General features: G+C 42.2%; 1 protein-coding gene across 2 annotated transcripts; it reads left to right on the top strand.

The window, feature by feature from the left end:
• The first annotated feature begins 532 nt into the window (after window positions 1–532).
• Window positions 533–23,312, top strand: FERMT1 (FERM domain containing kindlin 1). 2 transcript variants are annotated; one of them, XM_055816421.1, is made up of 15 exons: window positions 533–726; window positions 4,235–4,407; window positions 7,190–7,423; window positions 8,950–9,096; window positions 9,693–9,906; window positions 10,914–11,016; window positions 12,611–12,718; window positions 13,620–13,751; window positions 13,892–13,941; window positions 16,461–16,585; window positions 17,911–18,017; window positions 18,753–18,974; window positions 19,624–19,748; window positions 21,602–21,743; window positions 23,012–23,312. In XM_055816421.1, the coding sequence occupies exons 2-15, from the start codon at window positions 4,257–4,259 to the stop codon at window positions 23,183–23,185; spliced, it is 2,034 nt and encodes a 677-aa protein (XP_055672396.1). In that variant the 5' UTR covers window positions 533–726; window positions 4,235–4,256; the 3' UTR covers window positions 23,186–23,312. The 2 variants fall into 2 exon arrangements, with proteins under 2 accessions (XP_055672396.1, XP_055672397.1); XM_055816422.1 differs by having other exon boundaries at window positions 561–726; window positions 4,235–4,328.
• Window positions 23,313–24,227: the final 915 nt, after the last annotated feature.

Raw genomic sequence — 24,227 nt, 5'->3', positions numbered from 1 at the left:
ACCTAAGTGAGTCTATGATTCTACAAACGGAGTCCCTCAAGAAACCATCCTTGCCACAGCGTGTCTGCACGTGGCTCCAGTGAGTGTCCCACCACTCCTTCACTCCGTTTCACACCCGACATCCAGCCTCAGGCAGGAACTCTGCCAGGACAGGAGGAGGAAATCCTTCAGCCATGGTCGCTACCGAGTGGCCTGTCTCCTTGGCTGTGTGCTCAAACACTGGTCGGTGTTGAAGCAGACTCACAGCTGTTTGAAACTTTCCCTAAAGTTAACGTTTAACTTGTAAGTGGTATTTCTGGTACCGTTGCCCCAGTTCTCACTTCCCGAAGGGTTGATAGGGCAGTATTTCAGGCACGGCTCCCGGCGGGCAACTACCGGCTCCCCGGCCGCCTCCGCCAGCGGCTCCTTCCCGCCGCTGCTCCCACCGCCCGCTCCAGCCGCACGGTGGCCCCGGGCCGGCGGCGGCCGCCTCCGGGAGCACACACTTGTGCGGGCTGGCAGGCAGCGCCGGGGCCGGGGCCGGGCACCGCCGCGGGCGCCGAGCTCCCCACCGGCCGGCCGCCAGCGCAGCGGGGCGGGGGGACGGGAAGGGCCGCCCCCCGGGGGCGCCGGCGGTGGGGCCGGCCCGCTCCTCCCCTCCCCGCCCGGCCCTCAGACGGCAGGTGAAGGCGAAGGGAGCGGAGCCGGCGGGGAGGCGCGGCACGGCGCTGCCACCGGAGACCGCAAGTGAGTGAGGGGCCGCGGGCAGGGGCAGCTCGCCGCCGGCCGGGAGCGGGCACGGCGCGGGCGGCCCCGCGGAGGGGCCGCAGGAGGCCTGCCGGGGATTTATTATTATTATTAGCAGCAGCATTTTTATTACATTTGTTTTCGGTTTTATTTTTACTATTACTGTACGGGCGCGCTTGCTGCCGCGGCGGCGTGTGGCGCTGCGGGCCGCCGGCGGGACCCCCCCCCGCGGGGAGCCCAGCGGCGCGGCCGGGCGCTTCCTCCAGCGGCCGCCCCGGCCCCGGCGCCTGCCGCGGAACCAGGCCGGGAAACACCGCGCTGCGCGTTACCCCTTCACCTTACAGCGGGGCTTTTCGTGCTCCGCTACGAGCAACAGCCTCCTCTACTCCCACACACAGTTTCAAGCTGGGAGCTGTAAGGGCTAAAATTTGCGGGGAGCTCGATCCGCAGAGGAATCGCTGCTTTTTTTGCGTGTCTACCTGCGTCGGCTGCAGCGCTCGGTAGCGGCGGGCTGGGCCGGCACCGCCCGACCGCGCTGTGGGGCCCGGGCAGCCCCGGCCTGGCCCGCGGGTCCCGCCGCCGTGGCCCCTAACACACAGCACCGGCTGCCCCAGCTGCTCGGCTTGCCTCTCTCAGGCCAGGCTTCTGTTTGTGCCGCCTGCTCCGGCAGTCAGAGGCACTCGTGTGTGTTCGGAAAGCCGCTGGCTGGAGGAGGACGCGGGCAGCGCGGCTCCGGGGATGACGGCGCCAGGCGCTGCGCCCAGGCCATGGTTTCCCAAGCCGGCGGGAATGAAAGGAAAGGTTTCACCCACCCCTTGGGCGGCTCATTTTCACCCATGTCAGCACAGGCATTCGTGTGCAGAATTAGACGGGGAAGCTAAACCAAATTTAAAAAGAAAAAAAAAAAAAGTCCAGATCGGCTCCAGGATGTTTCCACTGGCGCAAGAGGGCAGGTGAAACTGTTGCTTTTCTGTAACAATGCTGGCTTCTGGTGGACCAAGTGTAGCCAGATTTCATACCTGTGCTCCTGAAATGAAATCACCTAGTTCTCGTGCTTAGGCCAACTACAGATTTATTTTTAAAGCTGTTATCGGTGCTTAGGAGCGGGACTAGTGGCATTTTGACTTAGAAGTCAGGATTTTTTTGTTTTGCTATGAATACAGTGCCGTGATAACTGTTCTCTCCACCTTGTGCTGCAAGCCTCATCTGCCTGGGAGCCTGGCCCAGGAGCTGTGTCTTGGACACTGCCTTCAGGACAGACACAGCCCCTCTAGCCCCGGCTCCATGCCTTAGCTAGTAAATCCGTGTCACACGCAGCAGCACAAACTCAAAATCCCAGCTCTGTCCCACAGGCAGGAGAGCCACAGTGTTTCCCAGTGTCCTGCAGAATGACTATTTACCAAGGCAAACCAAATAAACTCCTTGGAAAAGTATCAACCCTTGTTGGTTCAGTAACTGTTTGCTGAAAAGGTGTAGGCTGGCACATTCAAGAACCTAATTAAAAACAGCATTTGTTCCTCAGTGTAAATTAGCATCTTGGAGTCAAATGATTATGAAGTCCCAGTTCTCTGAGTTAGAGCTGTCTATAAGTTGTCATGACTTTAGAATTTCAGGGCAGACTCCAGCACGGTTCCAGTGAAACTCCTTGGGAAGGTGATGTTCCCCTAAAAGGATGCCTTTGGGCTGGGCAGATTGTTTTGTTTATATTGTCATTCATTTAGTGGGGGGGATCGGTCTAATTTTAACAGATACGCTTTCATTGCCTTAACTTTTGGAACCACTTTTCATTGTCATTGCTGCCACATTTTTATTATCCCTTTGACACTGAATTTTATATTAGTACAGTTGATACCAGGCGTGGCCTAGGCCCAGAGAGTTCAATGAACCAAGAACCAAGTCTACAACAATAGTATTCTGGGGACAGACTTTAAAAGAACTTCACTGAAACATTTAGATGATTTTGGTTTATGTTGTACTACATAATCCGAATACTGCATGATATGTAATTTAACAAAATATTAGAAGTCTTCCTGTTGAAATTCTTAAACCGTAAGGTGTTCAGAAACATGAATGACACCTGAAAGTCTGGGGAAGATAAGGCTGTAACGGGCTGGCGGCTGCGTAGGCGCAAGGGCCTCCTTGTGCCTCTGGAAGGGAACCTCAGAATGAACATTGAACTGGGCTCTGCCCTGCAGTACTATTGTTTGGCACTAAAAAACTCTTTTATTATCTAAACAGTAGCATAAAGATTTGTTATTATAAATTGGTAAATAGGTGAACTTGAATTTTCACCCTGTTTCTAGATGCATGCCTTTACCTTAATTTTACATTAATGTAACCTAAGCTAGTCTGATCTTGTTCTGCAGTTGGTTCTAGAAAAGGTCATGCCTTCTGTCACTCCTCACCTGTGACAACTGTCCCTGATTTTTCTGGCTTTGACATAACTTTTTAGGTTAGGTTTTACTAAATACCTCTTTTCAAAAAGAGCTACAGAAGTCTGTTAACATTGTAACATCCCCTCTAGCCCTCTTTGTAAACAACACCTAGTTATTTTTTGTTAGAAGCAGTCTGTGTATGGCATCTTAAACAGAGTCTCCCTCTGTGACTTCAGTTCTCAGGTATTGCTGAAAGTCTGCAGTAAGTGGAAGTCATCTACTTCAACTGCAAAGGCTTGTTTCTTTGGGTTCGGTTTGACAGGGTACTGAGTGCTAATCTGCTATCTTCTGTCCCTGGTTAAATATCACAGATCCTTCCTGCAGCATCAGTCACCTTATACCTATAATTTGCAGAACTCTGCTGATGATAAGCAAAGCTGCTACTTTGAGCATCTCCTCTAGTTTGGCTTGGCAGGGTTACTGTTCACCAGTCCTGGCAGGAGCTTGGTGGGATCTCAGACAATTCACCCTGCTGAGACAGGATACATGCCTACATCTCCGTGCAAGCAGACAGCAGAAACTGCAGTTACGGGCCTGGATATTGCCAGCAGAGAGCCATTAAAGTTATTTGTCTCCCCAAACATCTACCCAAATAGGTAAAACTACTCTCTGGTTTTGGTCCCATGGGACCAAGCTGACAGAACTGCAAGTGCAGACTTTCATTTGCAGTGAAAATTACAGCTGTAAGTGTACAAGTCAACAAAATTCCTTTGTTTATTGGACAGATCGCCAAAACAGATCCCACCCACAGCCACAGGCTTTGCGGTGTCCAGACTGGTGGATTAGCACTGTACAGTGGGGAAACCCAGGTAGAACCAGGCTGTCTCTACCCAACTGGAGACACTTGAGTTCAGGGGAGAGATCAGAATCAGAGTAAAACCAAAAAATCCCACATGCCTGTCTTGCAAGAGTCATCACAAGAGCACAGTCTAGTGCAGAGGTAACAAGGTAACACAGAAGTTCCAGCCAAGGCCAATGTGAAGTCTTGGCAGCGTGGAAGTATTGTGTGACTATGGAGAAATGCATTTGTTTCAGAGACTGAAGGGAAAACATTTTTGTTTGTTTTTTTGTAGAGCTTACATAGACTTTTCCAAAATGATTTCCTCAAGTGAATATGGGTCTCACTCCTGGGAGCTCTTGGTGACAGTTGATCATCATCATGAAGAGGTACAAAAGGAATTTTTACTACGGGTCACAGGGGACCTTCATATTGGAGGACTGATGCTGAAATTAGTAGAGCAAATCAGTGAGTAAAGACCTGTTTAATTTACACAGTGTTATTCAAGTAATACATGCAGCTTTCCCTCTACAAAAAGAGGCTCCTGCACATTGTGAAATGGCATTGCCTCACTTTCTTTGTAATGGTACACGGAGCATGTAGGTGCTGCAGGCTCAGGGTTTTTATGTGGCCAGAACCCCACCCTGTCTGTGACTAAACCCTCTGTACTATCACAGCGCAAGCAAATCTTTACTTTGTTTTTGTCTTCCAGTTAGACAAATATAATTGGACTAGACTAACTATTCAACTCCCTTTCCAGATAGACTTCACAGGTGGCTGGTTTGAGCGGCAATAAAGGTAGCTGATACCCTATTTATCCACCTGCAGCAGTCAGAGAGACAGGATTAGTTGTTACAAAGGCACTCCAGAAATTACTGTTTCCTGTGCTACTGTGGCCTTCTAGCCACAGTCTGAGCCACCTTATCCCTTGCATGTATCCAGTAGGGAACAGCTGTGAAGAGCAGAGATTGGCGAGTCAAAGCTAGGAAATGAAAGGTAAAATACCCCCTGTACAGTCACAGCAAGTCAATGCTGCAGGCAATAACAGAATCTAGGTTTCTTTAACTCAAAGCCATCAAACGGAGCTGCCTCCCAAAATAATCCATGTGTACTCTGAGCCAGCAGAATGATAGATACAGACAATATAGTACAGTACTTGATTAATGTAGCAATGCTACAGGGTTTTCATATGTGACTCATTATTCAAGTATTGTTCTTTTTCCTGGGATTCTTAAATCTAGAAGTCTTCGGTCACCAGCTTCACATGGAAATGAACCTGTTTGCTAGATAAGACTCGCCAAGTGGGAAGACCATGAGCTTTGCGTTTCTAGGCATTGCTCTAGAAATATAAAGATTTGCAGCAACAAAAATGTCACAAGAGCCTCCTTGAAACTTTAGTCTTTTTTACATAGCTTGACTTCAGACAAACAAGAAGAGAAAAACTGAGCTATAACAAAACGCTTCAGCAAAAGAGCATGAAGGAATTTTAAATCAGCAACTTAATTTCAGAGTTGTTACTACCAAGTGAAAGGTTTTGTTTTCAAATGCGAGTTTTGAAGGAAACAAATGGAGTTGCACAATATATTCCTTCCAAAAGACTCCCATTCAACGGAAGGACATTTTTACATGAACACCCTTTGTGACGGAAAAGCTGTACTTAAACACAGCGATTTTATCAGGGAATTTCTTTTCTAGCATTAAAGCAGGTAGCAAATCTGTAATATGTTTCTACCAAGTTCTCTGCATATTTGCACACACAATTCAGTCAGCAAACCAATGGTAGCTGGAGTTCTCACTTGGATCAGAAGGCTAATTTTTCACAGTATTTTTATAATTAGTAGTCAACTAGAGCAAAAAGCTTTCTATATTAAATAATATTTAAAGCAAATCTGTAAGTGATTTGTGTCAGCCGCTCTCTCGAGCCACAATTTTTACCAAGCAACTCCAAAATAGGATAGGCCTTTACTGTGTTATAGATACACTGAGGAGTAACCCCTACCCAGCAGAGTTGATGAGGAGGAATGAGAAATGATGCAGAAGACTGAAACAACTTGACCAAGTTCATACAGAAACTTTACCCACTACTACACATCATTGGCATCCGGGATCTAATCTTGGAATTCCCCATGGAACTGAGAGCAGCAATGCTTTATCTCTTTCTTTATGCACATGCTTCTCATGCTGATCTGGTCAAGGCTTGACACCTTTCAGGGCAGGATAGCTTACTGCTCAAGAGTAATCAAAGAAAAGCCACTGTTCTCCCCCTCCAAAACTCCTTAAGTCACGAACAAAGTCTCCTATCTGTCCTTGATTCAGAAAGCCTTACTTCATCTGTGTGTTTCAAAATACACAAACATTTTTTACTGAAGCAAAACACAGGCAAGTCCATGTTAATGAAATAAGACAGTCCTCTCTTGGCAGGCCTGTCTATTCTCAGAAGTTTTTGTAGGCAACCCTTTTCAGTCCCTGGTTAGTCATACTAGCCTGCCCTCCTGCACAGACTAACAGAAGATCTAACTGTACAATATTGCATCATGCCCGTTCTACCTCCCTTACAAGTTTCTACGTTTCTTACAAGTTTCTGCATCCTTTGTGGTAGAGAAGGTGATCTTATTTGTTGGAGAGCTTGTTAATGCTTTCCTGATTGTCACAGGGCTACTCTCAATAATAATTCTTTTCCTTGATTATTTAAAGAATGTTGCACTCGGGTGAACATCCTTATTCGCCTGCCTCCAGCCACAGAGGAGCGCTGAGAACAGCCCTTAGCTGTGTGTCACCAAAACTTCAAGGGACTCGTTGCTGGTTCTTAACACTATAGAGAGGAGCTGTGCAGTGGTGCTTCCCAGGAGGCTGTGGAAGAACTTGTGCCCATCAGAGTGCACACAAGGTTTTGTGGGAGGAATTTCGGTTTGCACTATCAAGTTGTGAAGCGGGTACCTTTGTTATTAGTCTGTATCCCAGCACAATCCATGCAGCATTGGACCATGTATAGCACCAGAATCAGGAGATGATATTTCTCTGTGGATATCTGCAAGATTAAGGGAGTGCCACAGTCAGCACTTAGTTTAACTCTTCAGTTAACTAACAAAGTTAGTTCCCAGTGACTGCCACAAGTATTCAGCAAATGGGGTCTAGGTCCCAGGAACTGTAGGTGCTGCTTTAATGTAAATAAATGCTCCTTTTTGCAGAGCACCAAGTTTTCTGTGCATTTGCTCCGTTGTTTATTAATAACCATTTTGCCTTTTCCTAGAAATATCACAAGATTGGTCTGACTATGCTCTTTGGTGGGAGCAAAAAAAATGTTGGCTTCTGAAAACCCACTGGACACTTGATAAATGTGGGGTACAGGCAGATGCCAAGCTGTTCTTTACTACTCAGCACAAAATGCTGCGGCTTCGCTTGCCAAACATGAAGACTGTGCGACTGAAAGTCAGCTTCTCTTCTATGGTTTTCAGAGCTGTCAGTGATATCTGCAAAATTCTCAGTAAGTAAAGCTAAATCCCCTTTGGCAGCTAAGTTGGAGTATTTTATTAGGTGACTTTGTTTTAATGTGAAGTCCTCACTCAAAAAAATGTTTAGCTCAAGGTGAAATTTGATTGAGTTGACCCAAGATCAAAAGACAGATTTTTTTTTTCCTTTTAGTATCCAGCGCATGTCAGTGGTTCTCAGTCTTCGTGGTAACTGATGCAAACAGTGTTAGAAATGTGTCCCATGAGCTGCAGAGTACTGGATAGTCGAAGTCTTGCTGATGGTTTTGAAAGGATCCTTGTCCTCCTTGAGAGGGACTCAGTCCTACTTATTCTATGCCATTAGTTAAGACCTTGAGTTTATTAATCTACGCCAGCCTTTACCATCGGCAGTTTTACTGGTGTCAACTGATGTATCACCTATTTTCACCACCATTAATGATGCTCAACTTCTCCTATTGGTTACATGTATTTACTTCAGAAGGAGCACGTTTTGAACGTTCAGAACTTCTATGTGCTGAAACCCCTTCAGGTCGGGGCATGCCTAACTACGCCAGACAAGCCCATCAATGCTTGGCACCACTGGGTCTCCAGGTCTCTGCTCTTTCCAATAATGGAGCACCTCCGAGTAGAGAAGAGGTTTTGGAGCATGCCAGACCTGTGTGCCTGTGATAAACAGCAATAAGTCAAGGCTGCAAACAGTCTTCAGAATCCCTTGGGTTTAAGGTAAAATGGGGATTAAAATCCTCATTTTAATTTAGATCTTCAAAGCTTAGCCCAATAACACATCCATCTTCAGAAGGAATTTACCGCCTCGTATTGACCACAGTGGAACTTTCAATTTAATCTTACAGCAGTGGATTGTGAAAGGTGTAATATGTCTTTGTTATACTGAACAGCTCTGATAAAATGATGCCATAATTGTTCAACTGACATTTGGCCAAATTAAATATTTCTGCCCACATTTTTCTTCCAGGTTGAGTCAGTAACTTTCCTCATGAGTGAATACTGTTAAAAATGTCTTTGCATATCCCAGGATAAAAATGTTTTTCAGAAACAAAGTGCCAGGTTTGCAACTGGCAATACATGTCTGAATCACTAGCACATTAGGGAACAGCGTATAGCCAAGACAGAATCTTGTATGTGAAATATAGTGAATAATAAAAGGCATGAATTTCAAATACAGTGGTTCCATTTTGGTTCATGCTTATTCATAAATCAGAAAATTCATTGAAGTTATGATGCTCAAGGGTGACTGCAGAGCCATTAGGGAGAAAGAGGTTTTCCCTGGTGTTCTAAAATACACTTACGCTCGCTACAAAAGCAGGCTTAAATCCTGTCACTCTTACAGCCCAAAGTCTTTGGCCTTGATATTGAATTACTGGATTTTCCACGGCTACTACTTTCAACCTGCTAAAAATAAAATCCAGATTGCAACATGGAGCTTCCCCAAATGCTATTGCCAATGATGGGCTTTTTTTGGATGTAATCTGCTAAGTTTCAAATGGTTTATCTTGCTTCACTTCCCAAATTGCCATTTTAGATATTAGACGGTCAGAAGAACTCTCTTTGTTGAAGCAATCAGAAGACACGCTGAAAAAGAAAAAGAAAAAAGACAAGAACAGCAAAGAACCAGTTACAGAAGATATTTTAAACCTGTGCAACTCTCCAGTGAGTTCTGGATTATCAGGTAATGAAAAATCAGTATGAGTTTATTCTTCTGACTGGAAGTCAAAAAGGGGAAGAAATTTTTTGTTATACCATTAAAACCAGGGAGACCGGCTTAATGTAGCTCAGTAGTCAGAGAGACACAGTTGGCCTGAAATTAGTGGCTTCAAGAAGTACTACATTCTCCAATATATCAGTATTTTTCTGTTGTCTGTATAAATGTTTTCCTTTCCATTGATATGAGAAAGGCCATACCAGAAAACAGGTGATCAGCTGCGGCCCTGCACACAGGATGTGCTGCTGCTCCGTGAAAATACAAGACCACTCTTAAATATTAAAATATTCAACAAGCACGGAAACCTGCAAGGAAAACGAGAAATAAAGGCTTGAAAGTATGTGTTTCCTTTCCTCAACACAACTGAGATGTCTCACAGAACAAGAAAAGCACCTCTGTCCCGAGGTCGCCTCAGCTGTGAAAGGACAAGGCCTGCTGCAGACAGCAGAGATAGGAGACTGTCTTGAAAGAAAAGGGTTAGTCGTTTACAACGGACAGCGGCAGACTCCCTAAGTCGGAAGGCAGTTTTCCCTGGAATAATACGTTACTCTCTTAACTTGCAGGAAGTCCAGGTTTATATAGTAAAACCATGACACCCATTTATGATCCCATCAGTGGGACACCAGCTTCTTCTACAATTACTTGGTTCAGTGACAGTCCCTTGACTGAGCAGAACTGCAGCATCCTCGCCTTCAGTCATCTCAACTGTTCTCCAGAAACACTAGCAGAAATGTACCAGCCTCGGACTTTAGCTGACAAAGCCAAACTCAATGCAGGGTAAGATGCCTCTCTTTGAGATCTTTGTTGGCTGGCTCAATAAGGGTACCATTAATCCAGCTTTTTTAGGTGTAAAGCAGAATTTGAAAACAAATCCATGATATATGGCTATATTGATACTTGAAAACATGCTTTGATCTAGGTTTTGTTTCAGAAATGCTTCTTCTTTTTAATCTTTTTTCCTTATTCAACGTTCTTGGTTAGGCAATTTTGTTTTAAAGTGATGACTGATGTAATGTTGCAGGTTCTGGACTAAATTCTGTTGCTAGATGAAGGCAAATCCAGTTTAGCACTGTGGGAGCAGCTAAAGGACAGTTTGGATAGCAAACTTTAAAGGCTTTAAATGGACAGTGGAAATACACCTGGATAAATTCAGTAAAGCATTACAAATAGGTGACTTACTGAATTATACACAAGCAAACGTTGTTTATCGTACACCACAGAAGAATACAGAGCACGAGGAGTTTTGGTGGTGCAAGTGTTTGAGAGGATTGTCTCTCTAGCATTAAAATACAGATTGTCATTTTTAGATCTGTGGAGCGTTTAACAGTGACGTGGATATTTATTTCCATTGGATTTCACTGGAGAACAGAAGTAGGTAGAATCAAACCCCAGAAAATACTGAAATGAAAAGTGGGAGTTCTAAATATTACAGGCATACTTTTGCCCTGGCTTAAATAAACCTCCGGTTTCTGTAAATCAAGAAGAAAGGATCTTATTGGCATAGGTCACCCCACAACTAGTTAATGCTCAGCTTCTCGCATCTACTTCTGATGTTTTGAACAGCACTGGAGAAAAAAGTAGGAAGACTACAGGTACTGTGTTTATACAGTGAAAGTTGGAAATCTGTATGAACGTTCCGCCTTCTCGAGTTACGTTAATTTTCCCCAGACTTGCAGGAATTAGAGCTGTTTGTTCCCACTTTTTGTTTCACAATTGCATTGGAGCTCTGCAGGTGTGATAGTTTTTCCTGTACAGATGAATCTGTGGGTTGTTTTCTTCCACAGCTGGCTAGATTCATCTCGATCACTTATGGAACAAGGCATTCTGGAAGATGATCAACTTCTTTTGCGCTTTAAATATTACACTTTCTTTGATTTGAATCCAAAAGTAAGAGCTTTGTTTTTATTGCTATTCATTGTTTGCCTGCTTTCATGTCAAAGAGCTATACAGCACAAGGATACCAAATTTTAGCTAAGATTTGTTACAGGCCCTTCAGAGATCATATTCAACTTCTTCCCCTCAGCTAAAGCTGCACTTTTCCCCTCTGGACACTGAATCACCCACCATTCCTCACCTGAAATAAGATCTTAGGTATAAAGATCATATCTGAAGAACACCAGAAACAGTGTCCAGATTTCCAGAGGGGCTGGTTTACTTTCTGCCTCTCTTTTAACAAGAAAAAATAAGGGGAAAACTAAACCAACAGTATCTTAAATGATGTATGGGTATAAGCCCTATTTTTGAAAAATGGACTTACAAATGACATTTATGTTCTGCTGCCCTTCGCTGAATATTCAGTTTTTCTGGGCTGAAGCCCTCAGAAGTGCTCAGGCACTTAAATTTGTTTCAATGTGGCTGGGTGATTAAATACCTTTGGAAAGTTCAGCAAAAGGGTTTAAGTCCCATTTGAAAACAGGACGTGGTCTTCAAAAGTCACTTACATGTTTTTCTCAAGTTGCCTCTCGTTTGCCTTCATTTCCACTAAAAGGCAGTCACAGTGGTTGTGTTAAGTCAGTGCTTTTACAGCCTGGGTAATACATTTAGTGAAATAAAAGCACGATCATTGACCAGTGTAAATCAACAAGAGTTCAAATGTGAATTTTAGCGGATTTGGCCTTGACATTGTTTTCTGTAAATTCTGTAAAACTCTTTCATTTCAGGCATCTCAGATAAACAGAAGGGCACTTTCTAGTTCCAGTGGCCTGTTTTTCGGTAAAATGCCATCCCCACTAAAATTCTAGTACCTGTCTCAACTTCAGCAGCCCAAAGATTTCCCTTCTTTGCCCCAGAGGCAGCCATGGAGCCATAGGATGAAATAACCCAAACGAGCTTCAGGCAACGTCATAGCTCACCACTCTTGGGAGAGGTCACGCTCCAAGGTTTACCCTCCCATCACCTACATTTCAGCAGCTCTGGGGCTTGAATATTTCTGTGAGTCACTTCAGTTTATTAACGAAGATAATAAGAAACGATCACTATCTGAAAAATGGATAGTGAGTTAAAGCAGTTCGCAGTAGGAGCTGACTGACAAATGTCAAGCCAGTTCAAAGATAAAGCCAGAACTGAAAAAGCCAAGGGCAGAAGAGGGGAAGTGAGGAATAAGAGTTTCTGTCTTTTGGCAGTAGTAAGCTGTTGAATGTCATGTGTCGGCCATGTCACATTATTTTCACTATCACAGTGTGGTTTCACATTTCGGTTAAGCCAGTCCAAGGGCTACTACCACAAAAAGGGGATGTCTTAATCTCCCCTTCTGCTTCAGCTAAGGACTCCTAGTTAATTTTCTGTTGGATCAGCAAGCCACTGTGACCCTACACACAATCACATCAGCTAGTAACAGAATGGGAACATATGGCAGGGCAGAGGTGGGGGGTGGAAAGAAACAACCGTTATGGCTTCAGCCCAATATTAGATCAGCTGCAGCAGATCATGAATCCATATCTTGATGGTCATTAATGACCAGTGTTGTTCTTTTTTGCTACAGTATGATGCAGTGCGAATAAACCAAATATATGAACAAGCCCGTTGGGCCATCCTGTTAGAAGAAATTGATTGCACAGAGGAAGAAATGCTGATCTTCGCTGCATTACAGGCACGTACTTGATGCAAGTTGCAAAACCCGTTTCCTCAAGAGACAAACACAAGCTAGGACAAGACTAGGATAGAGCCCAGGCCAATAGCTCTGCTTGGATTGCGGGTCTGCTCTTTGAGTGAGAAACAATAAGCAGCATCCATCAACTAAACAGCTAAATTCAGTACCAGCACACCATTATTCAAACTGACACATACAATTATGGAACCATTTACTAACACTATCTAAAGCAAACCATACCCAGGATATAACTCTGATACCAGTCTGTTCTGAAGGGGATTAGTATGATGTGTTGCTTCCCGTACCAGCTGCCACCCTTTCACATATTCTTCCTAGAAACTTCTCTAATGTGTAAGTACATACGTTCACAACAGACTGAAAAAAACCTATAGCACAATGTGAAGGTAGGGATGCTATGGAGTACATAGAAATTTAACATCATCTAGTGTGGCTTAGTCCCTTACTGTAGGTAATAAGGCACAAGTGTTTATTAATAATAAACTCCTTCCTTTTAAATGTAAACAGAGCTGCCAAAAAATTCATGGCCTGCCACTGCGGAACACCACAGAAACTTGCTGCGAAGTTTCCACCTGGTGTGGATGGCACTTACAGCTGACAGTACTAGGGATGCAAACATTAGCACTGTCAGCCCCGCAGAACAGGGACAATCATACAGCGAAGAAATACAAACACTGTCAGTTAAAATAGGAAACTGTTACCAGTAATTGCGCTGGAGATCATAGTGGATGTGCCTGTTTCCTTGTGAAAAAAACCATGGTTCTGTGCTGCAGAATTTGACACATTGTGCAAGACCCAGAAGACCAAATAGCCCGTTTTCATATGCTATGACTGTGTGTTGCTAATTGATTTTATATATATATATATTGATGTTTTATTTTAGTATCACATAAGCAAGTTATCATTATCATCAGAGGCACAAGATTTCACCTGTGAATCAGAAGTAGATGAAGTAGAAGCTGCACTCTCTAATCTGGAAGTGACACTGGAAGGTGGAAATGCAAGCAACATTTTGGTATGTCCTTTCAGATCCCAGAATTGCTTTCACTGTGTCAAATGTCATTGTCTCTGATGAGCCTGCCTGGTTCCTTATGTTTTTTAACAGACAATTACAAAGTGCATTGTACTAAAATTATTCCTAATTATTCCTGATAGGAGGACATCACAGACATCCCGAAACTTGCTGATTATCTCAGGCTAGTTAGGTGAGTTACTAAAACCAAAAAGCTTAACCATACAAGAGATCTCTAGTTTTTCATCCTAATCTAACTGTAGGTCCTACAGCTATAAATTAACAAATACACCAGATAGGTCTTACTCACCTAATATTATCCTCTTCAAATCTTTATCTCACTGCTTCTGAGCAAGATTCTCAGCAAATCTTTCTAGCTTTTAGGGTGCTGGGGTAGCTATACTTTATGCTTATTAAAAGACCAGGCTCTTTATATTTCCTAGTGCTAATCAGTCATAATCTCTAAACAAGAGTCTACAATTTTGTTTTCAATCACATTTTACTGGTTTTTGCCAATGAAAAGCTAGAAAAAAAAAATGGCTCTCCCTGAGAAGAATTTCTAAAAGCAACTCCGGGAAGTTATTTGTTTTATTAAACAAAAGAAACAAAAAAAATACCCCTTTCTAACTTAACATGGGGTCTGGTTTTTTTCTAATATCAAAACGCGTTTCTGTGATCTCACTGTAATACGTTGATTTATGGGTTATTTAAATGACTGCAGTGACCTCAAGTCTGTAATGCCTTTTATTACAAAACAGTCTTCATGTTCTAGAGAGAGAAAGTTTATTGCATGAATATTTATCAGAGTCATTCTATTGAAAAATCTTATTTGTAGTCAGTGAACTGAATACTGCACCTGAAAATTTGTTATCTGTTGTTAATGTTTAAGAATTGTTAATTATTAATTTCCAATTAGGAATTTTGGCATTCAATTTACTAAGGTGGCTTAAGATGAAAGGGGATTTAAGCCTTTTAAGTTCTGTCAGTTACTCACCTCTAACAATGGACTGTTTATTTTTCCCCAGTAGTAGAACCGTTTGCTTCTAAAAGCATTCAGCAGTTATTTTTCATCATGAAAAATTTCCTATCTACATGATAAATCGTTTACTAAACCTAAGACATTGTAGAAACTAGATAAGGTGTAAAACATGTCTTTAAAGGTACACCCACATTTTGTTACCATAGTTATTTGCTTAATTGTAAACCTAAATGCAAATCTCTGCATGTCATACTGCTGACCGTTCATACAGTGAACTTTTATTCACATTTATTCACAGTACGCACCGCATTAGCACACTAGTAAATACTACTTTCAGGGAGGAGACAACATTGTGGAGAACAATGTGGAGAACATATTGTTGTGTTGTGCAGAACAACAAAAAGCTCTCAGCAACTTAATTTTTTTAGTCTAAAAAAAATTATAGTCCCTTATTTTTGAAGAATGTCACTGTAAACTGTCACTTGGAAAACTAAAAGCCAACATATTTGGCAGTTTTGAAAATCCAAGTTACTTCTATAATTTAAACATAAGATCACCATTTCTTAGAAAGGTTTCTACACTGGGATTTCTAGAAAGGCTCCGGAGAAGGCAAGAGTGTATATAATAAATCACTGTTTTCCAGCCAGCTGTATATTCTTTGTACCAACATCTTAGATTTAAAGTACTAAATAGTGGAATTTTTTCCCTTTTTTCTTCTTTTTGACTTCATTCTTGACCTTTGTAGCTAATTGGGAAGTATTTCTCTACTGAAATAGTGCTAATACCTCTGGTTTTCTCTCCTGAAATACACTGAATCTGGGATTTTATCCTGTTTTATCCTGCCCCCTCCCTGTGGCTTTGTTAGCATATTCTTAGAATTAATTACAGTTTTTATCTCTTACTGAAGACAGGTAGGTCTGGCACAACGATTATGTTTAGCCGTTAGTACCTCTTGGTTAATCTTCGGTTCCAAATAGATATTTTTAAATTTACTCCATGAAGGAAATCAGTTTGCATTAGCGAAGTATTGAAATGAAGTAAAATAATTAAAATTAGTATTATATCCATCTATATATACGTGTGAGGAGCTGGATTAACACTGCCCTAGTGGAAGATGGTTTAAACTTACCTTGTCTTGGCCTGCTACAGAAGCTCCATAAACTTAGTGAAGGAATAGAAATTCACTGTGTTAGATACTATTCAGATAAAGCCAAAAAGATGATCTCTACTCCTGTACAATTTAATGAATACAAGTTTGTTTTATGGGTGCAAATCTTCTAGATCAGGAACTATGAAAAACCGAAGCTAATTCTAGTGCATGTAAACAAACCAGCAGGTTACGGTAGCATTACTGAATTCATGCAAAAAACAGAACTGGTCTGTTAGAAGGGAATGGCTTTGATTAGGAATGTAAGGGGGAAAAAAGTAAGAAAAACCACAGAGACTAGAAAGAAAAAAACCTGAGAGAAATCATAGATGGGATTCAGCTAGAATCTGTGAATAATGGAGAATAATTAATATAGAATAAAACCATGTCCATACCAGGACAGCTTGGGTAGGTATAATGCTGGTTCCAGGCGTTTGCCCCCTCACCATTGACACAAGTATGAGTAACCCAGCTGAAGCCACGTGTATGACCTCAAAGCAATGTGAGATCCACAGTAATATCTGTGAGTGACTTAGAAATTTGTACATTTCAATATAAATAAATGTGATTTCTTTTTTTCTTTTAGGCCCAGGAAGCTGTCACTCAAAGCTATCAAACCATATTGGTTTGTCTTTAAAGACACTTCAGTATCTTATTTTAAAAACAAGGAATCTGCACAGGGAGAACCTATTGAGAAACTAAACCTAAAAGGTAGGAATTTTCTTTTCCTTTTTTTCCTTTTTCTATTGCATTCATGAACTGAATAAATCAAAAAATCCCTGCAACACTCAGGAAGGCAAGCACATTAGCATTTAGTCTTGGAACTGTTTCAGTTATCGAGACTCATAAAGCATGCAGACTGCATCTACAGAAGAGATCTAAACAAAAAGGATTCAATAGCTCAGCCCAAACCCACATCATCTGGGCCTGGCTTGTAAAATGCCATGTACTGTTGAATTCACTTAAAGATGAGTCAGATAGAGAATGTGATCTGTGTGACACTTTTATTTCCAAATATTTTTGCTCTGTGTTAAATGGTAGTACTCACCTCTGTCCTTGCCAAATGCACACTGGTAGTAGAGGATGACGGATGATGCAGTGGACAGGAATGCCATAGGCTGCACCTAGATACTGCTGTGCAAGGACAGCTCCAAGACCTTCCCTGGGCCTTGTTTGTAACATGCATGGGGATTTCCATAGCTACAAGCAGCTTTAGATACTTCTGGAAGAGAAACCCCGGGTGTGCACATGGCAAACACCAGCACCATATATAGCCTCCATCTACATCTGCTCCTGCAGGGACATCATTTGTTCAGCGTCAGGGAACGAGTGATGCCCAGGATTCATCCTAGAAGAAACCTTTGAAATAGAAAGAAGACTGATCCCTGTGAACAAATGGCTCTGCATACCAATCTGCATATCCTCAGTAGGTCAGATAAATGCATGGTAAAACTAGCCAGGGTGGCTGGAACCTCACCAGATAGCCCACAGCCTTGGTGTCCCTTGACACAAGGGGGAACTGTAGGCATCCTTGACTCCAGCTGAATCCAGAAGTCCTGTAATAGCACCATCAGCATGAAATACCAGGTTCCTAGAGTTCTCTGGGATCCCTCAACTGGCTAGCTCTGTTGTAGATGTCATCTGCATCCCATTGTCAGTACTAAGTTGCTTCTGAAAATACAGTCCAGGCTTTCAAGTCACTTAGGGGAACATTTCCAGAAGTGCCCATCTCATCAGTTCCTCTCCATTTCAGGTGTTCAGCATTTCCTAATATCAGGCTGACATTTTGAGAGCACTTGCATCCTTTCTTTTCCATTTTGACTAACATGCTCTCTGAGCATTCATCACCCTGGCAAGCCAGACCAGGCAGTGAACTAGAACAGAAACTTTTCACCAGGCCTAAGCTTCGAAAGTCTTGGCCCTTGATCTCAAAGGAAAACAACCATTAAGTACTGTTCTGTATTATTAATCAATACTTAAAGTTAGTGATGTAGTAACTAAATAAATTAATTTATTTCTGATTCTCTGTGACCTAGGATGTGAAGTTGTACCAGATGTAAATGTTGCAGCGAAGAAGTTTGGAATCAAATTACTAATTCCTGTTGCTGATGGCATGAATGAAGTATACTTAAGATGCGATAACGTGAGTAATAAGACAAGGAAAAGTCTGCATATCAGACTGATTGGCAGATTGTCTAGAAGACCCATTGCCCTGTTCTAGAATTTGATTAGAAAAATAAGGATGCTGCAGAGAGTTTATTATCAACATGTTTAGTAAAATTTAAGAATTACATGGTGATCAGTCTTAATGGTCGAGGGGACAAAAGGACAATGGTTCTGTGTTTATGATCAGTTTCCAAGTAAAGCTGCTGGAAAGAAAAAAAAGACCAAAGTACCAAAAAAGTAAAAAGAAGTTACAGTATTTTGTTCCTGTGTTTTCAGAGACCTGAGGTTTGGGGTTTGTTCTTTTCTTTTTTATTAATTAGAACTCTCCCCATTCAGGTGAGGGTAGTGTGATAAGGATCTTAGAATAATTTTCAGTTTCAGTTTATTTCATTCATATTGCAGTGTATCAATCCAAATTGTGTGAAAACATTCATTAGGTGGAAAACGGTCGTGCAATAAAATTTCCAAGAGAATGTATTCCAAAGTACTAGATTTCTTTGAAAATTTTAAATCAAACTATTCTGCAAAGGCAGTCCTGTAAGTGGAACAAGCCCAGTCAGGGAAGAACAACAGTACTATGGTAACTACGCATCCCCACAAATTAAGCAGAATGACTCCAGAGCGGTTTTATTGCACAGTGAAAGACACATGAGCAGTAGCCATCTTCATAAATGGTTTGTGCAAAAATATCCAACAGTTGTCTTTGTTGCAGGAGAATCAGTACGCCCGGTGGATGGCTGCTTGCGTTTTAGCCTCAAAAGGCAAAACAATGGCCGACAGCTCTTACCATCCTGAGGTCCACAAGATCCTTTCATTTCTAAAGATGAAGAACTGGACCATGTCTCCCCAAGCTGTCTCTGATCCAGAAAGCATAGATATGAAACCAGAATGCTTCGTCTCACTACGTTACACCAAAAAATACAAGCCCAAGCAGGTATCCTGAGCATGGCTCGATGGTTGGGTATGGGTGGTTCCAATGGTTGCTTAGGGGTGAGGCTGGAAACCATACAGTAGAATCACTGTGCAGTACTCGTTTGTCCCTTTGCAAGAGGCCTTTTCTTTAAACTGAACACAGGGACAGGTGTCTCAGCACTTCTTCTAAGTACTCCTACCTCCACACCGCCTCCTAAGTCACTCAGCATGTTCTCCTCCTGATAACGCTGTCCCTGAAAGTCTCTTTAGAGTAAGAAAGGAGGGGTTTTAAGGACGGGAAGTTACTGCCTGCATCTTAAACAACAGTGTCTTCCTGTCCTCTTGGCCTGTGTGCCTCTCCTTCCTCCCCACCTAATTCCTTGCCCACTGTTTCTGCTGTGAAAGAGTTCAGCCTGAGGACACAGTCTCCACAGCGGTATGCTGGAGCTAGACCCAGTGCAGCACAAGCCTGGACCTGAGCCCTTGCTGCACTGTTCTGCCCTTTTAGTTCAGGATCCGTCCCCAAGTGCTCTTTGCTGTACAGTGCATGAACAGTGATGTCCGAGTGTCTGAACATGGCATCAGAGCTAATGATGTTTGATTTAGTGAAAGCCAAGGGTATTTTTGTTCTCCAGTCAACTGAAACCTTTCTCTCATCCTGTGATTCCCAGCTGGTTGCTCGTATTCTGGAAGCCCACCAAAATGTATCCCACATGCCACTAGTGGAGGCCAAGCTGCGTTTTATTCAAGCGTGGCAGTCCCTCCCTGAGTTTGGCTTATCCTACTACATTGTAAGGTAAGCACACTGTTACACCGATGTCAAGCTGCCATAACATGTTCACGCTTAGTGATTTGCAGGAAGTTTTTTGACTCCCTGCTCTGGAAACATTCTCTGTTATTTTCCCCACACACAGACCTCTTTTAATTCTAGTAACTTCCATACTGCTGGGGTTTTTTTCTATAGCAGTAGCACTCAGTAACTCCGTTCCTGGAGTCACCTATATGTCTGCCTTCATACAGACCTGTCAAGTTTTGCCTGAAGTAACATCACTAAGATTAAACCATTATTGACATAAACTGAACAAGACGTAAAAAATGCATGTCTTGTTGGTGTTCTCGGGTTTGCAGGATATTTGTTTGCTCTGACTCTTGCTCGTTGGAATATGATAAAATGCTAATTTCTTTGGCATTTCATTAAGAAAATGGGAAATTACCCTTTTTTTAGGTTAATATGCAAGAGCAGTCAGCACAAGAAAGGTCCTGTTGGGTTCACAAGTTTCCCTGGCCACTTACCTTGAATATGACAAGGTTCTGACCTGCAGTCTTTTCTCTTGACAAAATACCAAAAATCTGAAAAGTACTGACACAACCATACTTGGAGGCACCATTCTTAATTTGTGCTTAACACCTCTTCCGGGGCCAGTTAGGAATCATCTGTAGTATAAATTGAACCAGCTGGGAACCATTTTCTGGCATGGCAGCCAGCTGGCATAGGACAGCTCCCATCTGTACTGTGAAACACTCTGACTTCCCAAAACCCAGTAGCCTCGTGTGACCTACCAGATCGTGTTGGTCCTTGGATGTTCCAGTTCCTGAGCTGTACCAGGGAATCATTTGAGAGAGCGCTGCTTAGCCGCAGCCAGAAGACTGTCTGGGACTCTTCTAGCAACTGAACAGAACATGAGTTTGGTGCCTGGGAATGTTCCCCATCACCGTTTAATTTACTAACAGATAAAGGTGTTTTGCCCCATCTGTCACCACTAATTCTGTTAAACAAACAAACCCAACATCTAAACTGCATTTTGGAGTGTAAGCAAAACATCTTGTGATGAATTTCTGCAAGCTAATGGGCAGTATCTCAGTGGGGGCGTTAAGGCACAAATTGTGGTCCAGGTTACATTTTTTCCCTAAGGGCCAGTTTCATCTAAGGAGAGAAGGTTCAGAAACAGGATCAAAAATATTAACAGCAGACGGATGATATTTCTTGCAGCTTTCAGCATGAAGGTAGAGGAAGGTGGTTTCTTCACTGGAGTATTCTTTTCCTAGCTATTCCCAACTCAGAAATTTCTGCCCCCCAGATAGTTCTGATACTTTTGTATTTATTTTTTGTCTCTAATCAGGAGAAAGTTGAAATATCTCAGTATTTTTGTAATGTGATTTATACTCAGAAACATGCATATATTGCTAACAGTTGTTTTGATAAGCTAATGATGATACATAATATAAAGTATCTTTTAAATCTATTTTGGTATGCTTGTATAATTTAGGTGAACATAACTAGAACATGTTAAAACGTTAGTGAAATGAAGCAAGGAAAATTATTGTTGACAATTTTCCAGTAAAAATATAATTAAATTCATGCATTTTGGCAGAACAGTAATTTTCAGTGGAAAACAATGAATTGGAAAGATTTCAGCCAGATCTACCAGATCTAGCCTGATTATTTTCCATCTTACACCATAGCTCACCAGCCTACATTTTAGCTTTATTAACAAATAACATTCTAATAAGGGTCCAACTCTCCTCAATGCCAGGCTGCTGTGACTTTTCCCATATTTTTTGCACTTTCAGAGGAGGGCAGGTGAAATGTTTCTCTAGACAGAAATCATTTCAAACCAGATCTGCTCAAAGGTTTTGGGTTTTTTTCAGGTTTAAAGGAAGCAAAAAGGATGATGTGCTTGGGGTGTCCTATAACAGGCTGATACGAATAGATATAGCCACAGGAGATCCTATCACAACATGGAGGTTCTCCAACATGAAGCAGTGGAATGTGAACTGGGAAATACGCCAGGTAAAACTGGAACAGCTCTCTGCTTTCAGTCACTGCATTTCAGACGCTGGAAGATGTTTCAGAAAATCTTTTTAAACCTCAGTGAAAAGAGTTTGAACGCGTTGTGACATGTTATTGAATAAGCAGTCTAAAATTTTTCTTAATGGAGTCTGTAGTCAAAAATCAGAAACTAAAAAGATCTCCAATTTTAAAGGTTCCTACCAAGCTTATTCTTTGTAAGTTGTCCTTGATTTTGATGGAATGAAATACAGTGTCTCAAAGGTAAATTCCAATCCATTATGTTTACTGCTCTGTCAGCAAAAATCTAATTTTAACTCTGTGTATAATCTTCTAACTCATGCATCACCCTCTAAATTGTGGTGATTCGGTCTATTACAGACTGAGTATACAGGAACCCAGTTTGTCTTTCAAATCCCAAAATGAGATTGCAGGGCCACAATGCAAGCTTCTCTCTGTCAATACGCAGTCCCAAGAAGCTCTGTAGTATGATTTATACTGGGGTGGTCCTGACCCCGATGACGGCTGCCCAGCACAGCCAGCTGATGCCCAGCAGTCCACTGGAGAATTTGGGTTTGAAAGCTTGAAGCCAGTTCTGTAAATTGTAGATTTCTAGGGTGGAACTAGCATGACCTGAGGTAAACTCAAGCAGCCTGGCAACTGTTCCTGCTTACAGTTTTCTGCATCCATCTGCAGGAGCTAGGAGAGATCAGGTACAATCCCTATTGCTCTCCTGCAGTACTCCCTGTGCCAGAGCCTGTAATTCTGGGCAAAGCTGCTGGGTTTGCTTTAAATCCCTCTCAAAAAAAGGCAGAATCCATAGGTAGCAACTAAGCTCAGGTTGGTGGATTTTAGAGCTGACGGTCGTTGGAAGTCAAAACCTGAACATCAAAAGCAAATTTAAGGTCAGCACATAACTATGGCAGTGTTAAACATTACTGGTTAAGTGTATAAAGGGTCGGGAGTGCCATTCCTGCTCTTCTCAGTGTTCACTTTATATGCCATTAGAAAAAAATCTAGTTGAAAGCGTGTTTTTGTGGCCTGCCTGAACAAGCAAAAATATTTTGACCACAAGAGGGCCCTGCCATAGCAGAAAATTGAGAAACAAGCAGCCAAACCCTGTCAATCCGGTAGACCCAGAAATCTTGGTTAGGAGGGACAGGTACTGCTTTGTCATGGTATTTCTGATCCAGCTGTGCTCTCACATTTGTTCTTTTTTCCTGGCTGCAGCTTATCTCTGTTCCTGATTTTGCCATATGCATTTTATTTAGGTTGCAATCGAGTTTGATCAGAACGTATCTATCGCTTTCACATGTCTGAGCGCAGACTGCAAAATCATCCATGAGTATATTGGGGGCTACATCTTCTTGTCAACCCGTTCCAAAGACCAGAATGAAACACTGGATGAAGATCTGTTCCATAAATTAACTGGAGGTCAGGAATGAGGCCAAGTAAACTCTCTCCCCTCCGCCTGCTTCTGCTCACAGCTAAGAAGACCAGAGATTAAACAAAAATCTCTCCGATTGTTAATTGCTGGCTAATAAATATTGTACATGTCTATCCATCTTGTAATATGACTGGACTGTTTACAGTTTTTGTTAAATATTGAAGCTGAGGTCACTGGATGCAGTACGGCAACTCCATCACCAGCACTAGGAAAATGAAGTCGTCTTTGTTTTCCTTTTGTACAGCTAGAAGTTTTTAAAAAAACAGTGTCTAGCCACTGGGCATTTTTGAATCTAGTATTTTTAATTGCAACAATCTGTTCAAGCATCCAGAACAAGTAACTTGAGGATACTGTACAGCAAATTTTCTCTGTTACAGCCATGCAACTCCCACTGTTAAACTGGCTATTGTTAAAAGGCCAGCATTTAACAGAACTAAAGCTGAATAAATACATATTTTAAAGCTACATTACTTGTCTAACACTTGCACTGGGAACAGAAAACATTCCATCGGTGTTCCAAAGTCCTGAGCTATCACAACCCACGTAGTAGTACACAGTTGTTCAAAAATGTAGCAGCCATATCTACCTTCATCCACTTAAGTAGTTCCCTTAAAGCCAGAGAAGCTACAAGACACCTAAAGTAAAGCATTAATCTTGGAAAAACTGGATTCAAAACACTGATCTTTTGAGGAACTTTGTTAATTACCAGGTTGAAAAAAAATGCTTTAGGTACTATTTTCAAGTGTTTGCTTGTTAAAAAGGCCTCTGAGTGTAGGCCTTTCTATTTTCTGTCCCCATTACTCTGGTTCACTGTGATGTCTAACTAAACTAAACTTGTTCTTGAGTTAGGAGCTGAAATGCCTGTAGAAATGATCTCACTTATGTGATGCAGAGATGACTCGGTGATGCTGCACCTGAGGAACGAGATCAGTAGCAGCCAGCTCTGCATGCTGCAGGGAGCCACACACGTCCACCGAGTTGAAAGAAATTTGGTTCTACCCTACAGTGCAAAGTAATCAGTAAAGCAAGGAGAGAATGAA

This window comes from Falco peregrinus, chromosome 11, assembly GCF_023634155.1.
Source record: "Falco peregrinus isolate bFalPer1 chromosome 11, bFalPer1.pri, whole genome shotgun sequence".
NCBI lineage: Eukaryota > Metazoa > Chordata > Aves > Falconiformes > Falconidae > Falco > Falco peregrinus.
This window is presented reverse-complemented; position numbering and strand designations above follow the sequence as displayed.

Excerpts from the sequence above, each read along its gene's own strand:
- FERMT1 (XM_055816421.1), top strand. The coding sequence starts at position 4,257 with ATGATTTCCTCAAGTGAATATGGGTCTCACTCCTGGGAGCTCTTGGTG. Across the intron at positions 16,586-17,910 it reads TGAGAAACTAAACCTAAAAG|GATGTGAAGTTGTACCAGAT; the intron begins GTAGGAATTTTC and ends TCTGTGACCTAG. Across the intron at positions 21,744-23,011 it reads TGAACTGGGAAATACGCCAG|GTTGCAATCGAGTTTGATCA; the intron begins GTAAAACTGGAA and ends CATTTTATTTAG.